The following is a 13908-nucleotide window of genomic DNA, read 5'->3' on the forward strand; positions in this document are numbered from 1 at the left end:
GCCCTGCCAGGGTCAGCATCGCTGTGGGCTGCTCACTGCCACTGCTTTCTCAGGGAACAGGGGTAAATGTCTCCCACCTTATCATGAGCAACAGGTGAAATCCATATAGCACACCTGAAACATCAGCCTGAGTCCAAGCGTCCTCAGCTGCCCCTTTGGTGGCCTTGTACTTTGAGATTCCGAGGTTTCTCTCTTTTTCACCCGGCACACTGCTCCTTTTGCTCAACTGTCAATAACAGCTCCTGTCAATGCAGCCGTCTGTGACACCCCTTAGAGGGTAAAGGGCAGAGAACAGGCATCCAGAAGGCGGCGGAGTGACAGAGCTGTGGGAACTGCGGAATTTGCTCCCCGATGTCCCACGCAGCTCCATACTCTAAGTCGATAAGCAGACTCACCCCGAAGCAAGGAGTGATGGGCTGCACCATAATGTCATGCCTGGAAGACCCTGGAGAACATGTCATTCTGTCCATCGTTTTACAGAAGAGAAAGCAGGTTCGCAGTCGAAGGACGCGGTTGCTCAGAGCTGAGCCCTCTTGCTGCTCTTCAGCTGAGTGCACAGTTGCCCCTTGCCAGAGACTGGACGTGGCCATTGTAGTAACAGCACAGAGGTCAAAGGGCTCGTGAGGAGGACAGGACATGAGCAATCTGAGAGGTTCAGTGCATGGGGATGAGGAATGGCAGCTGCAACTCAAGGAAGCGAAGGGAAGCACAGTGCCCAGAGTAAAGATGGCTGCTAAGATTAGCCTGTCTTCCCATCCTGGCTGTGTCCTTGTCACGGGAGCAATGACCTTAGCTCAGAGATTGCTCCTCTCGCTGGGACCACGGAAGCTGAGTGAGCATGCTCAGAAGTTCAGCACAAGGATCTTGCGTGACATCTTTCCACTGCTGAGTTAATGCTGGAGTGGTCTAGAGTTTGGAAACTTGTCGGGGAGGTTTTCTTTTTGTTCTTTTTCCTATGAAGGTCAACTAGAATGGGCTGTGGGATGGTGGATTTGGAGGTGATTGGGACAGCAGAGTAGATGTGGGGGTGGGTTCTTCTTATCCAGAGGATGATGGACGTGGGGACAGTGGAGACAGCCGAGTGGGGGTGGGCATGGGTCTTCCTGGGCCTTCTGTAAGTTGGCCAGCTGAGTGATGAAGCTTGATTCTTACTTCCTGGTCATGGATTTGTCTGCCTCCCACTTCCTTCCTGCCCACTCCTGTTCCTCACCATTTCTCAGTGCACTCTGTACTAGCATTTAGTGTGCAAAGCTGAAGCTCTGCCTGCTACACGTAAGAGATACACTGAAGCGGGTGGCGGGAGGACTGTCGGCGGGAAGCCCGGGAGTGCGGAGGAAGTGGGGGAACACTGCAGGGGGAAGAACCTTCCAAGAACTCCATGTCAGGAGGCTGCAGAGGTGCTGCACACGTGCTGAGCACCGGGTGCAGCACAGGGAGGCTGTAGCGATGCAGGGCCAGCAAGAACTGACATGGGGTGCATGAGTCCCCAGGGAGGAGGCAGGAGGACATACACATGGCACAGACCCATGGCTGGACCTGATTGAAATGCTTGTGGGGAATGAGACCGCAGAGGGAATCATGAGAGGCTGTGCCCACAGTCTCAGAGAGATCGAGACCATGCAGGTCCCAATAAGCGTGCACTCCTTGGAGCTGGCCCTCTGAAGTCACAGGGTCAAGCGGAGGCCACCTGCAGCCACACTGAGTGAAATGCTGGGGCCACACAGGGGCTGGCAGGAGGCTGAGCTGCCACTTCGCTGGCAATGCAGGTGTATTGCCCCTGTCCCACACAGGGGCTAGCCTGGGATGCACAGGATGAACAGAGGCCCTCAATGGGGACCTCAAGTATGGGGTGTTGTCCTGTACCAGGATTTAGAGAGAACACACTGTTGTGGAGAGCAACATGAAAAGTGACGGAAGACAGAGAACAATCCAGATGCATGGAAGAAGCACGCTGGCCAACACTGGGCAGTTCCAGACTGTCCACCAGGGCGGGGGCAGAGGAGGCTCACACAGAATGAGACGGCAATGCAGGATCATTAGAACCTTTGAGACCTCGCTCTTCCTGGGGTCTGCAACGGGACTAGACAAACAAAATCAGAGAAGTCCATGCCCTGTCACGCCTTTGGAATGACTTTTACAAGTTTTCATTTTCTTTGAAAAAGGTCTTGCTGTGTAGCCCTGGGTGAACTGACCCTCTTCCTTCATGCTTTCAAAGACTTTTCTTTTCTAATTAAATAAAAAAAACAAAAACAAAAACATCCATTTGCTCTTGGAGAAATACTCTATTGGATAAAAACAGGTTGATAGCACCTTCAACACAGTGACTCCCCTGATGGTGCCCTGGAGACTCCAGAGTGGGTCTCTCCACTGACCACGGCTCCCAGGAGAAAATCAACAATGGTGGAAGAATAAGAAGGTAGGTGCGGAGCTTCTCTACCTCCTTGGCCCCAAGACATAGATTTAGACTACAGCAGGCAGGAATTTGGAAGACTTGTGGGGGAGCTGATAAAAACCAAACTGAAACCTGTTTGTTCTGTGAAAAATACAGCTGACGGCAGTTAATAAAGACCCTGAAGGAAGAATGGATATTTTCTCAAAATAAAAGTGTTTAGAGGAGACAGTGGTCATGAATATAGGCTCTGATGCTGAGAAACTTTTTGGCCTCAATCAAGTTAGCATCAAAAAGGAAAATCTCTCATTTCTGTATCAGGGAGTTCAAGGGCAGTTGCTCCGGGCCGTGGGGTCCCTCTATCTGCTGCGAGGGCTGACTTTTCTCCGGGCCTCAAGAGCACCTGGCCAGCCTTCCTGCACCTATATCATTTGTCTCAGGAGACACACACTTGCTCTCATCCCTCCATGCCTCTTCTCTATGGAAAAGTTTCCACACCACCTGCCTGGTCCAATCCTCATGACCCAGGAAATATGACCTGGTGAAACATGGTGGCAGAGAAAGGGGACTCTGTTTCTCCACCATCTCACCATGGCCTCGAATCTGGTTCCCATCATCTGAATCCCCCCCCCCCCAACTTGCTTCAATGTCCTTGAGTTCACTCAGTTTGAACAAAGAACAGTGTTCAGCCACCTGTCTCCCAGATGAAGAAGGTAGTCTCCAGTTGTTAAAAGTTTAATTCGTGACAGAACACAGTCTGTGAGACATTTGGGAGTCAAAACATTTTGCAGATAATTACCCGCTGCCCAAGAAGAGAAGAAATCCATAGATAATCAAGGTGACCGTGTGGGCTGCCTGACCGGGCATAATTCCTCAAGACCTGCCTCTTTGTTCCTGCACACTGAACTGTCTCAATGACATGACAGTTAACGTCACTTCTTCCAGAAGCTCTTCCCTCTTCTGGGGTCACACTGTGCAGACGCTGAAGATGGGGGGCAGCAAGGAGGAGTTATTTTTTCCATTTACATATCTATATGTCAAGAAGTGCGATTCTGCCAGAAACACATGATGGGCTCGGAGGTGCACAGGCAGTCGGGTCCACAACAAATCAGGGCCTTCCACAAAGAAGGTGTTTGCTACAGAAAAACAGTAAGGGCTCAGGGCTGAAGACACACAAGGGAGTCATTCTCACTCTACTTTTCATCAGAGATAACTCCTTGGGAAAATAAATCCTTGACAGAGTAGACACTTTAAGCACAACAAGCCAGCAGATGGCTTCCTGATGAGGAGATGGAGGGAGACTGGAGTGTTGGGGCGTGAGGGCACCAGAACCCTGGTCTCTACCACCTCCGCATAACATGGTTTGGGGGACCTTTGCTGCTTTGTCCTCGGTCCCCTCGTTTGTAAAGTGGTATTGCCTGTTCTCACACTGAAAAAAGGACACTTAAAACCTGTGTCTGGAGTGTGCCACACATGCCCCCAACCTGCCCCCGCCCCAGAATCTGAAATCACCCAAATGGGAATCAAAGGGCGTAAATGATTTGGCTTAGAAATACAATCTGTTCAGACGCAGCCACTGAAGCTGAGTTTCTGAATGAGTCAATGTTTTTAACGCAGCACCTCAGCTAAGACAGAAACAAATACAGAAGTGCTGAAAATAACACTCTGGAGGCTGGAACCAACTCGAGCCAGGGACTATTTCAGGATGCTGCAATCGATACAAGCACCATCGATACACGCCTATCCTGGTCAGCAGAGAGCCCTGCAGACACGGTATCCGTGGGACCATGCATCGCGCTCCCACCCCACAGCAGGACCATCACGAGAAGCAGACTCTGCCGACAACTTCCGCTGATCTCCCTCTCCCTCTTCTTCCTCGTGTCTATGCTTCTCAAAGACCCACCCCTCAGCCACCAAGAGTCACAGCTGTCTGTCGGCCGCTTTGCATGCTTAGAGAGTGGGACACAGGGTACTATTGTCCTTCACAATCAGTAGAACTTAATTTCCTCCTCAGAAGAGAATGTTTGCCACCTTCAGGGTGAGAGCATTGACTTCCAGGGCAAATGACCACAAGTTAGGTCTGAAAACACAGATATGAACACTGTCAACTAGTCCTGCAAAGAAATACCACAGGTGGACAATTCCCTCCACACCAGAGAGACGGCTGCAGGAACATGAGTTCTGCATCGCCTGTGGCACCAGTCACCACGAGCCATGATTACAGCCATGAACTACTTCAGGCCATTCATGGCAGGAGCACAGCTTGATCAGGACAGCATTCTCCCTAAGCAGACGGCACTCCGCACCACAGACTGAAGCCACCATTGCTGCCCATTTTGCATTCCCTAGGCTGTCTCCAGAACAGTTGATTCCCATGGAGAAAAGGACAGAGAAGCTTCCTGAAGGTGTGTGTGTGCCGGTGACACTTCAATACACCGAAAGACTGGCTGTCACACCAACGGTCCTGGAGAGGTCACCTCCAGCCCTGCTCGAAAGGGTGTGGAGCCAGGAGAGGCTCCCCGGGTGGCACAGCCAGTGGGGTTAAGAGCTGGCTGTGGCTCCAAGTCCAGTTTCCTAATCTGAACCATGGACCAAGGAATCTCCACACTGGCAACGAAGAGAGACAGGAAGGAAGTTTAAGACTCTGCAGCTCAGACCTTCTTCCATGAAGCCCCAGGCACCGGCAGGGTGATCTACCAGAAATCCACTGTCCCACTCATGGTCGGACATCTCTCACGGCTGGCAGTGGTGCCCTCTTGCCGGCTCATGACTGTGTAGAAGAGATCAGACCCGTTTAATGTTGGGGCTCATGGGAGCATGTTTCTGGGCAGAACATTCACAGTCAAGCCCCCTCCAGCACTAAGTGGAATGCCACACTCCAGGGTTCCCTGTATTTAAAGCGCATACTATGAAACTATTGCCCACAGTTACTTCATCCTGTCACAAAACTTTGCCAAGTTTAAGAACACAAGAAACTGTAAAGGTCCTTAAGTAGCGCCTTCCTGTCATGAAGTTGGGGGATGGAACTGGGATGATGGGGCCTCAGCTGGAGTGGCAGGCGGGAGCATTCACCTGCTGGCTCCTTTCTCTTTCAGCTATGGAGCAGTGCAGTTGACATCCCTTTAGAAATGGCTTGTCACCTTTGTACTGGAAGGAGGGGGCTGTGCCTGACGCTCCAGACTTAAAGGTAGAACAGCGCTGTGAGAGCTGTTATCCTCCTTGTCAAGTCACGAGGACTCCCACTGACAACCGTCCTCCTCCTGCCCACATGGCCGTCCCTGCGCTGTGGAGAAACAATCTCAAGTTTCAAAATGATTTCCGCAAGCCCCTGCCCCCTTTTAATTTCCTTTTCAAAATGACTTTGCTATTCAAATGCATTCCGGTTCCCTCCGGCAACTGCGCTCGGAGAGCTTGTGATTGGCAAGGGGAGGACACACCGTGGGTGTTACAGACACACCTTTTCTCTCCAGCACATTTCTTATAGAAACTGGCCTGCAAGCTGGGGGTATGATGGAGACTGGGAGGAACTGGTATGTGAGTAACTCAGGATAACAGGATGCAGAGAAGTTGGGAGCAAAACAAATTTGAATGTTCATTTGCGTGGACTCTTCTTCCAGTTGTAAGGGAGCTCAGGCAGGGAGGGGAGGTAAGCCCAGTGGGAGCACACGGGAGGCCAGGGGTCTGCTCTACCTCCGTGTGGTGCAGTATCATATCTTGTGGCTACCACACACAAAACACTGCTCTTCGAGGCTCCTCCATTTTCTCTTAAGAAAGAGACCCTATTGGACTTCTGGAGGAAATCTATTCCTTACTGATAGTCCATTAGAGAAAACTGAAATCGTGTGGAATGTAAAACAGTGTTTGGTATTGGCTGACTTCAGACAGAGCACAAGGAGATGAGGAATTTTTCCCATTCCTTTTTGCCCATATGGCTCATTTTCACAAAATGTAAGTGATTGCACATAGTCAAACACACTGTTCTAGAGTATTTGTTTCTTAAAAATTATAAGACACCTGTGGTAGCTTAAATGCTGTTGACTCTATAAGCTCATAGGGAGTGGCACTATCAGGAGGTGTGGCTTTGTTGGAGTGGGTGTGGCCTTGTTGGAGGAAGTGTGTCACTGTGGGGGCGGGCTTTGAGGTTTCATACACGCCCAAGCCATGTCCAGTGCCAGAGTCCAATTTCTGTTACCTTCTGACCAAGATGTAGACAGCACCATGTCTGCCTGCATACCACCATGCTCTCTGCCATGATGATAATGGACTAAACCTCTGGAACTAAATGTTTTCCTTATAAGAGTTGCTGTGGTCATGGCATCTCTTCACAGCAATAGAAACCCTAACTAAGACAACACCAGATATGAGGAGGTTTGTTGAAATTTTGAGATATAATTCATGGAGAAGAAAATAAAAGCTGTCTGTAATTTGGTAACCAGACAGAGTTGTTTACATGTCCACAATATTCCTGCTGGTATGGACATGGGTGTGTGTGTCTGTGTATGTGTGTGTGTGTGTGTGTGTGTGTGTGTGTCTGTTTATGTGTATAACTGAGTGAGTGTATGTGTGTAACTGAGTGTGTGTATGTGTACATTTAACACAGGCTCAGGGCACTTGTTATGATCTCTTAGGAGATGTAGTCTCATATCCTATGTATAAAACTGGATTGGGAGCCAGTTCTCAGGAGCACTTCCGCTTGAATCATAAGTTATTTCAAAGGCTCACTATGCAAAGGAGACAGAAGTGATAGGCTGAGCATCATGGTCAACCCTGAGGGAACAAAGGTCCAGTGAGTGCTAGACACAGAGCACAGCTTCCTAGTCCTTCGTGTCTGCATTCTGCAGCACAGGCTGAGCACTAAGGCCTTCCTCTGTGGCTCCCACTTCACTCTGATTCACTTCTGTCCCAGAGCTGGGGAGGAGGAGGAGGAGGAGGAGGAGGAGGAGGAGGAGGAGGAGAGGGAGGAGGAGGAGGCATGGACATCATGGATCATCAGAGTGAATGCCGCTGAAGAGAGCAGCTGCTGCCATCCTCCGTTTGTCTTCAATCCAAACGGGTACCTCCTCTGCATCGGAGAGGAGTTCACCCTTGCCACATTCGACTTTGAAGCACTTTCTCCACCCCTAAGAAGTCTAGGCCCATGGAGAATTCAAGCCTGTGTCTCCAGCCCCTATTCTGAAGCCACAGATGCACCAGCTGCCTCGGTGGTCAGTGTCCTGTTTGGTTTTTATTGCTGTGGTTAAGACCAAAAGGAACTTGGAAAGGAAAGTAATTATCTGGCTTCCACATCCAGATCACAGTCCATCATGAAGGAAGCCAGGACAGGAACTCAAGGCGGACACCTGTGGACAGGAACTGAGGGAGTGCTGTTTACTGGTTTGTTCCCATGGCTTGCTCGGCCTGTTTTCTAACACAACCCAAGACATCTACACAGGGGTGGCACCAGCTCTAATGGGCTGGCCCCTCCCACATCAATCATGATCAAGAAAAAGCCGCCCACCACAAACTTGCCTACAGACCAATCTGATGGGGGCATTTTCTCACTTGAGTTTCCCTCTTCACACATCTCTAGCTTGTACCAAGTTGGCCAAACCAACCCGGTCAGTCTGTTCTCAACCTCAAGAAACCAGCTTCACTCGATATGAACTTGGTGTCGTCCTTCTTCCTCTCAGCGCCCCGTCCTCACGTTCATCCACAGTGAGGCGTGGATCAGTACTGTATTTACTCTCAAGGCCAAGAAATACCGTGTGGACAGACCACATGACCTTTACTATGGGACAAGATGACAAAAGGCTGGAGAAAGCCATCTCCAGAGGAACGGCCTACAGTGTGAGGAAAGAGTCCACCACGGAACGAAAGGAATGGTAATGGGGCAGGAGGCCACTGCTTGCATTGGGTTCACAACTAGGGTGCAGAGCGTGATGTTTTTATTCAGCCTATGGGTTGGTGTCGCCCACATACAGGGTGGATCTTCTCACCTCAGGTGAACTCTCTGGAAACGTCTGTATGGACACACTGCGGTGTGGATCTTCAGGTGATGGTGATGCCTGGTGTTTGTGCTCAAGGCTGTGGTCAGTGAGCTGTGCTGTTGACAGCATTGCGTGCCGTGGAGCGGCTGGGTCGGGGACAAGGTGCTTCACCTCTGAGGAACTGCAGAAGCAGTGTATGTTGAGGACTCTCAAATGATCTTAACGGGATGTCTGTTTCTCTGAGACAACCCTTAAGTGAAGTTCATCTTATTGAATGTTGGAGTTCTTTCCTATATACTTTCTCGGCTAGAAAGAATAATTCTACAACATTTTTGTGAAGAATCTTGGAGTGTCTCATCATGTTCAACTGACAACCAGCTATAACAACATAAAACCACGCATAAGATTATGTTAGCTCTGAGAAACATGCCTTCGGTTGTAGATCTGAATGACCTATGAAGAAGCCACAGTCCTGCTCCTCGGGATCCATGAGCCACTTGTTAGTGTCACCGTGGCCTTCCCTAGGAACACTCGGATGACAGATCTCTGCCCAGACTGGCAGAAGTAGTCAGTATTTGCATTTTCTGATCACTGATCCACATAATTTATCTCTTTTATGGAAAAAGATTGTCCATTCTAAAGTTAGGCCTTGGCTCCCACACACCTGCTAAACACCAGCGCCACCTCCCTTGAAAGAATTTTTCCTCGCTGTGCACTGAGGTGTTTACATTTCGAGGATACTTCGCTCATGCATCTCTATTGCCCTATATAACTGGTTATATATGGATTGAAACACATACACTTCATCTCTCCAGCTAGACAGCAAGTGAGTTGAAGGCTCAGAATGACACATTCTTTGGAGTCCTCTACTGCTGAGGACGGTACATTACAAGACCTAAAAATCCAAGTGTTCCCTTGGCATCTTTTGAGTCTCACAGCCCCCCCCGCCCCCCACCCGAGGGCCTAAGCCTGGGCCCCTGTGCTCCTGGCAGATCAGCCCCTACTCAAGGCTCCACCTCTGCGAGGCCAGTGCACATCACTAAGAAGCCACTGTTGGATCATTAGTCCGTGCTGGTATGAATCTTGTGCTGGTTAGGGCCTTGGATGCTCCCTCAGCGATAGGATGAAGAAGGGTGATCAGAACCAAGAGGTCAGAGTGAGCCCTGAGTCTGGGCTTAGAACAGGCCCCGCCCCCTCCACTGGGAGGATGGCCACACCAGAGGCTGGAAGTTCACGGTTCCACTCAATGTCTGTCCCCAGTCACTGGGCAACCAGTGAGCACAGCACATTTGTGGATCGGGTTTCCCGTGAAACTGAGCAATCCAGCGTGGCGGGTGGCGCTCGGCCTACTGTGGAGCCACACAGCCGGAACAAATGGCTTCCTTGTCGATGCTCTTTTCCCACATGGATCTCTGCAGCAGAACATATGCAGAATGCTACTTATGCAACAACCTCTCCTCGGAAAGCCGAACAAACTCTGCAGGGATAGCTACAACACCCGAGAAATGTTGGCATCTTATTAACCAGGGAGTGAGTGCCCGGTGCCCTCCTCTGAGGTTCCTGAAACCATGAAGACGAAGTAAAACCATTACTTCCTCAAATTGCCACGTGAAGATGGCAGTGGTGTGTCCCAGAAGTAACTGGTCCTCCCAGGACCCTTACCTTTCAAGGTGGCTTTCTTCAGGACCTTCATGGCATAGAGCTGACCAGCATCCGATCCTGTGACCTTCCTCACCAAGAATACCTGAGGAGCAGAAAACATACCGGCTGCCTGTGATTGTCAGTTTCGTCAACTGGACACAACCTAGAGTCACCTGGGAACAGGCTATGGAAGAACTGTCAACACTGGGTTTACCTGTGTGACTGTCTGTGTTGGGCTGTCTTAACTAAGGTAAGGGATGTGGGAGACCCAGCCCACTACGGGTGGGTCATGGTCAGGGGATGCTGAACTGTAAGAGTGGAGAAGTGGAGATGAGTGTAAGCCAGCAAGCTAACAAGTGAGCATTCACGGATCCATTTCCCTCTGCTCTTGACTGTGGATGTGATGTGACCAGCTGTCTCAAACCCCTGCTGCTGCTGCGACCGCCCTGAGATACTGGACTGTGGAACTGTGAGCTAAAGGAAACCTGTTCTCCTCTAAGACGCTTTTGTCAGTGTGTTATCACCGGGATGACACAGGACGCAATCCTGAATGATTGACAAGGGGGTATGAAGGAGCTGCAATCATGGAGGCACTACAAGAAACACAGGTTATCTCTAGCAATTAGGCTTCCAACATCTACATGCTATAGCTCTGTGGTGAGCATCACCTTGCTTCTGGTGGTTTGGGCACCACTAATCTTCATTTGGCACCAGAACGGTGATGCACACAGAACAGACTGCACCAGATTTGCAAGACATGCTACTCTTATCTGAACTCTCCTTATCCAGATCTGTCTTAGTTAGGGTTTCTATTGCTGTGATGAACACCACGACCATGAACATCATGACCAAAGCAAGTTGGGAGGAAAGGGTTTATTTGGCTTACACTTCCACATCTGTTCATCATCAAAGGCAGTCAGGACAGGAACTCAAGCAGGGCAGGAACCTGGAGGCAGGAACTAATGCAGAGGCCATGGAGGGTGCTGCTTTCTTATAAAACTCAGGACCATCAGCCCACAGATGGCCCCACCCACCACAAGCTGGGCCCTCCCTCATTGATCACTAATTACGAAAATGCCTTACAGCTGGATCTTATGGAGGCATTTTCTGAATCCTTTCAGATAATTCTAGCTTGTGTCAAGTTGACATAAAACTAGCCAGGACAAGATTCTAGTTGTGGGCAGCAGAAGCTCACTGATAATTTTTTGGTTTTTATTTTCTGACTCTTAGGCACACTCATGTGGTTATTTAACACTCTCCAAAACACTTTTTTGCATGGAATAAATCAACAAAACAAAAGATACCCGAGACAGACTGAGCTTAAGGCAAGATTACTGATTTAAAAAAAAAATGAAGAAAAATGGTGAGTATGAAAAGGAATGCTCCACACAGACAGAGAGAGCACTGATTTTCCTTGAAGAATTTTCCCACTGGTGTAAGCCCTGCTTGGTACCAGAGCCCACCATGGCATCCTGGGCTGTGCTGCAGGTGTGAGCAGAGGCTGCCTCAGATGGGTGGATCTGTTGCGTTTCTCCTTCCCAAAGGCTTCCCTCATGCCCAGCTCTCCTGCATGCACTTCGGGGTATTCTAGCTCCACAAAACTCTAGATAGCCCACACTGGCCAAGGATATAGCACCATCATGAGCCTATACCAGTAATATCAATCACAGTAGGGCTGCAGGTTTCCCCAGCCATGTGGCAGGCAATTCCTCACTCTCTTGGTTCTCTATCATAGACAAAGAGAGTGTTCAGGAACCTGCAGAGTGCAGAGACAAGGTACGGACCAGCGGGTCTCTGCTGTCCTTCCAGGAGACCCCAGATATCAATTGCAGCACACAGCAGAGGAGGAAGTGGGAAGACGCATTGTCCAAGCTTAAGACCCACATCCACAGCTGGAGTGTCAGCCCCACATCATGTCCTGAAGGGAACCCAGCCGCCTCTGACCCCAGCACTGCCTCTACCTCATTCCTCCTGACCACTGTCAGTACTGTGACCACAGCCCTCAACAGGAGGGAGTATCTGGTGTCCGTGGGAAAATGTCATGCTCTCTGCCAGATGGCAAAGGTGCAGGGAAGGAGAAGATCCCTGTCTTGTGTGGTGATCAGCACCTCCAGGAGCACACAGAGTCCTGGGAAGTCATGGGGACACCATCACTGGGCATGACACTGATTATTTAGATGTGCGGGACATCAATGTGTACGTATGCACACATCTCCATGACTGGATGTACAAACCCAAGAGAGAGTCTGGGGCTCAGTCTCCTATGTGCCGACTGCCATGCTGGATTTGAGGCACCAAATCCTGAGATCCAAATGGCCCCACACACAGCTCTGCCACATCCCTAGATGTTACAGCAGATGGAAGGTCTCTTGTTCTAGGTCAAGGCCCCCTCCTTGGTGTAGGGAATGAGCGCAGGGTGCCAGTGTAGGCTCGTTTCTACCAAGAAGCAGGTAGAAACGAGACAGCAGTGGTTGGAATAAGGGACTTTTTTGAAGACAAAAAGCATTAGTGCCCATGTCTGAGCTGACTCGGTGTAGTCTCCATCTGATAGAATCCCGTTCAATCTTCCAGCCTGTTTCTGACACCTACAGCATCCATCTGCACTTTGTCAAAAGAGTGTAGAGTTGATAATGCCTGGCAGGCAGGAGGCAGGAGGCATAGCCAAGAGTCTAGGTGGTGATGATGGATCCTGGGTGCTATGCATATGGCAGCTGAGCATCCATCCCATCACTTGGGAAGGGAGACTAGGAGCTAGAAAGCAGGTTGGGGTTTGTAGCAAGGTCTATGCTGTTGGCCACATGACCACCGCATTTTCCTGCAATCATCAGGTTGGCGTCAGTGGGAGCTGAGCACTGAGGAGCCAGCACAGAACGTTTTGGCTGCACCCCTACCGTGGTGCTTGCATTGCAGTGTGTGGCGTCATAGATGCACATATCCACGGCCAAGTCTTCATATGGAGAAGACTATCCTGGGTCACTGTTCAAGCCCTCACAGGACTCTGGCTGGCAGACAGAGGTACCTCTCCATTCTGTTATATTACAGCTGAGACAGAAGCCCCAAGAAAAAGATTTGCATAGTGGAAAAATAACCATAAAGTCCTCCTGCAGGGAGAAGCCTGGGGAGAGGAAGCAGTCTTCACTGCTCCAGCTTGTGTACGTCTAGGACTGCCTGGCCTTTCTCTGCTTCATCCCTGCACCCTGTCATGTAGCATGGCATGATGTGACAGCACCGCCCAGGTTCCCTCCTGTAGCTCTAATCTCCACACAGAGGTGTTGGGAGGGGCAGGTGGAGCCCTGTGCCACACTACAACACATCCGGAAGGTCCTCACAGATGTGGGCAGACTGGCACCACATCCTTGGACTTGCTGGTCTCCAGAACCATGGGTCAAACAGGCTTCTTTTCTTTTGAACTTGTCCAGTGTTTAGTCTTTGAAAAGTCAGATACAGCAACACAAAACGGGCTAAGACAGAGTCATGGCACATGGATGGGGAGAGCAGTCCCACCCTGCCAACATCTAAACAGAAAACCACGTCCACATGTGCCCTGGGCAGTGCCACTCACAAATCAGCTGGGACAATGCCAATGTCTACACAGATATTTGCATATAAAATGCTTAAAATTTTGGGGAGACAAACTTACCCTGTAGCCCAGGCTGGCCTCAAAGTCATGGCAATCCGCCTGCTTTAGCTTTTGAGCACTGAAAACTTTTTTCCTTATTGCATTTCATATTTTAAAAATGAAATCCACTGATGATGGTGTCTAATGCTTACATTCATTTGTTTTTTTAAGCAGGAGGTCTGCCTTTTTAAAGGCATAGAAACAGCTCTGTCACTACTAACATGCTCCTACTAAGTGCCAAGAATTAGAGCCATGTGCAGCAATCCTCCCTGAGGTGGTCAGAGGACTGGACA

General features: G+C 49.9%; 1 protein-coding gene across 6 annotated transcripts in view; it reads right to left on the reverse strand.

Annotated features, from left to right (window-relative positions):
- The window catches only part of Rps6ka2 (ribosomal protein S6 kinase A2), a 263912-nt gene that overhangs the window by 69213 nt on the left and 180791 nt on the right, over positions 1-13908 (reverse strand). For all 6 annotated transcript variants that reach the window (XM_052750789.1, XM_052750791.1, XM_052750792.1 and 3 more), the window contains one exon: positions 10018-10099. In XM_052750789.1, coding sequence (XP_052606749.1) covers positions 10018-10099 — 82 coding nt within the window. The remainder of the gene's footprint in view (positions 1-10017; positions 10100-13908) is intronic.

The sequence above is a fragment of the Peromyscus californicus genome, unplaced genomic scaffold (genome assembly GCF_007827085.1).
Source record: "Peromyscus californicus insignis strain IS unplaced genomic scaffold, ASM782708v3 Scaffold_22__1_contigs__length_63687245, whole genome shotgun sequence".
Classification (NCBI taxonomy): Eukaryota; Metazoa; Chordata; class Mammalia; order Rodentia; family Cricetidae; genus Peromyscus; species Peromyscus californicus.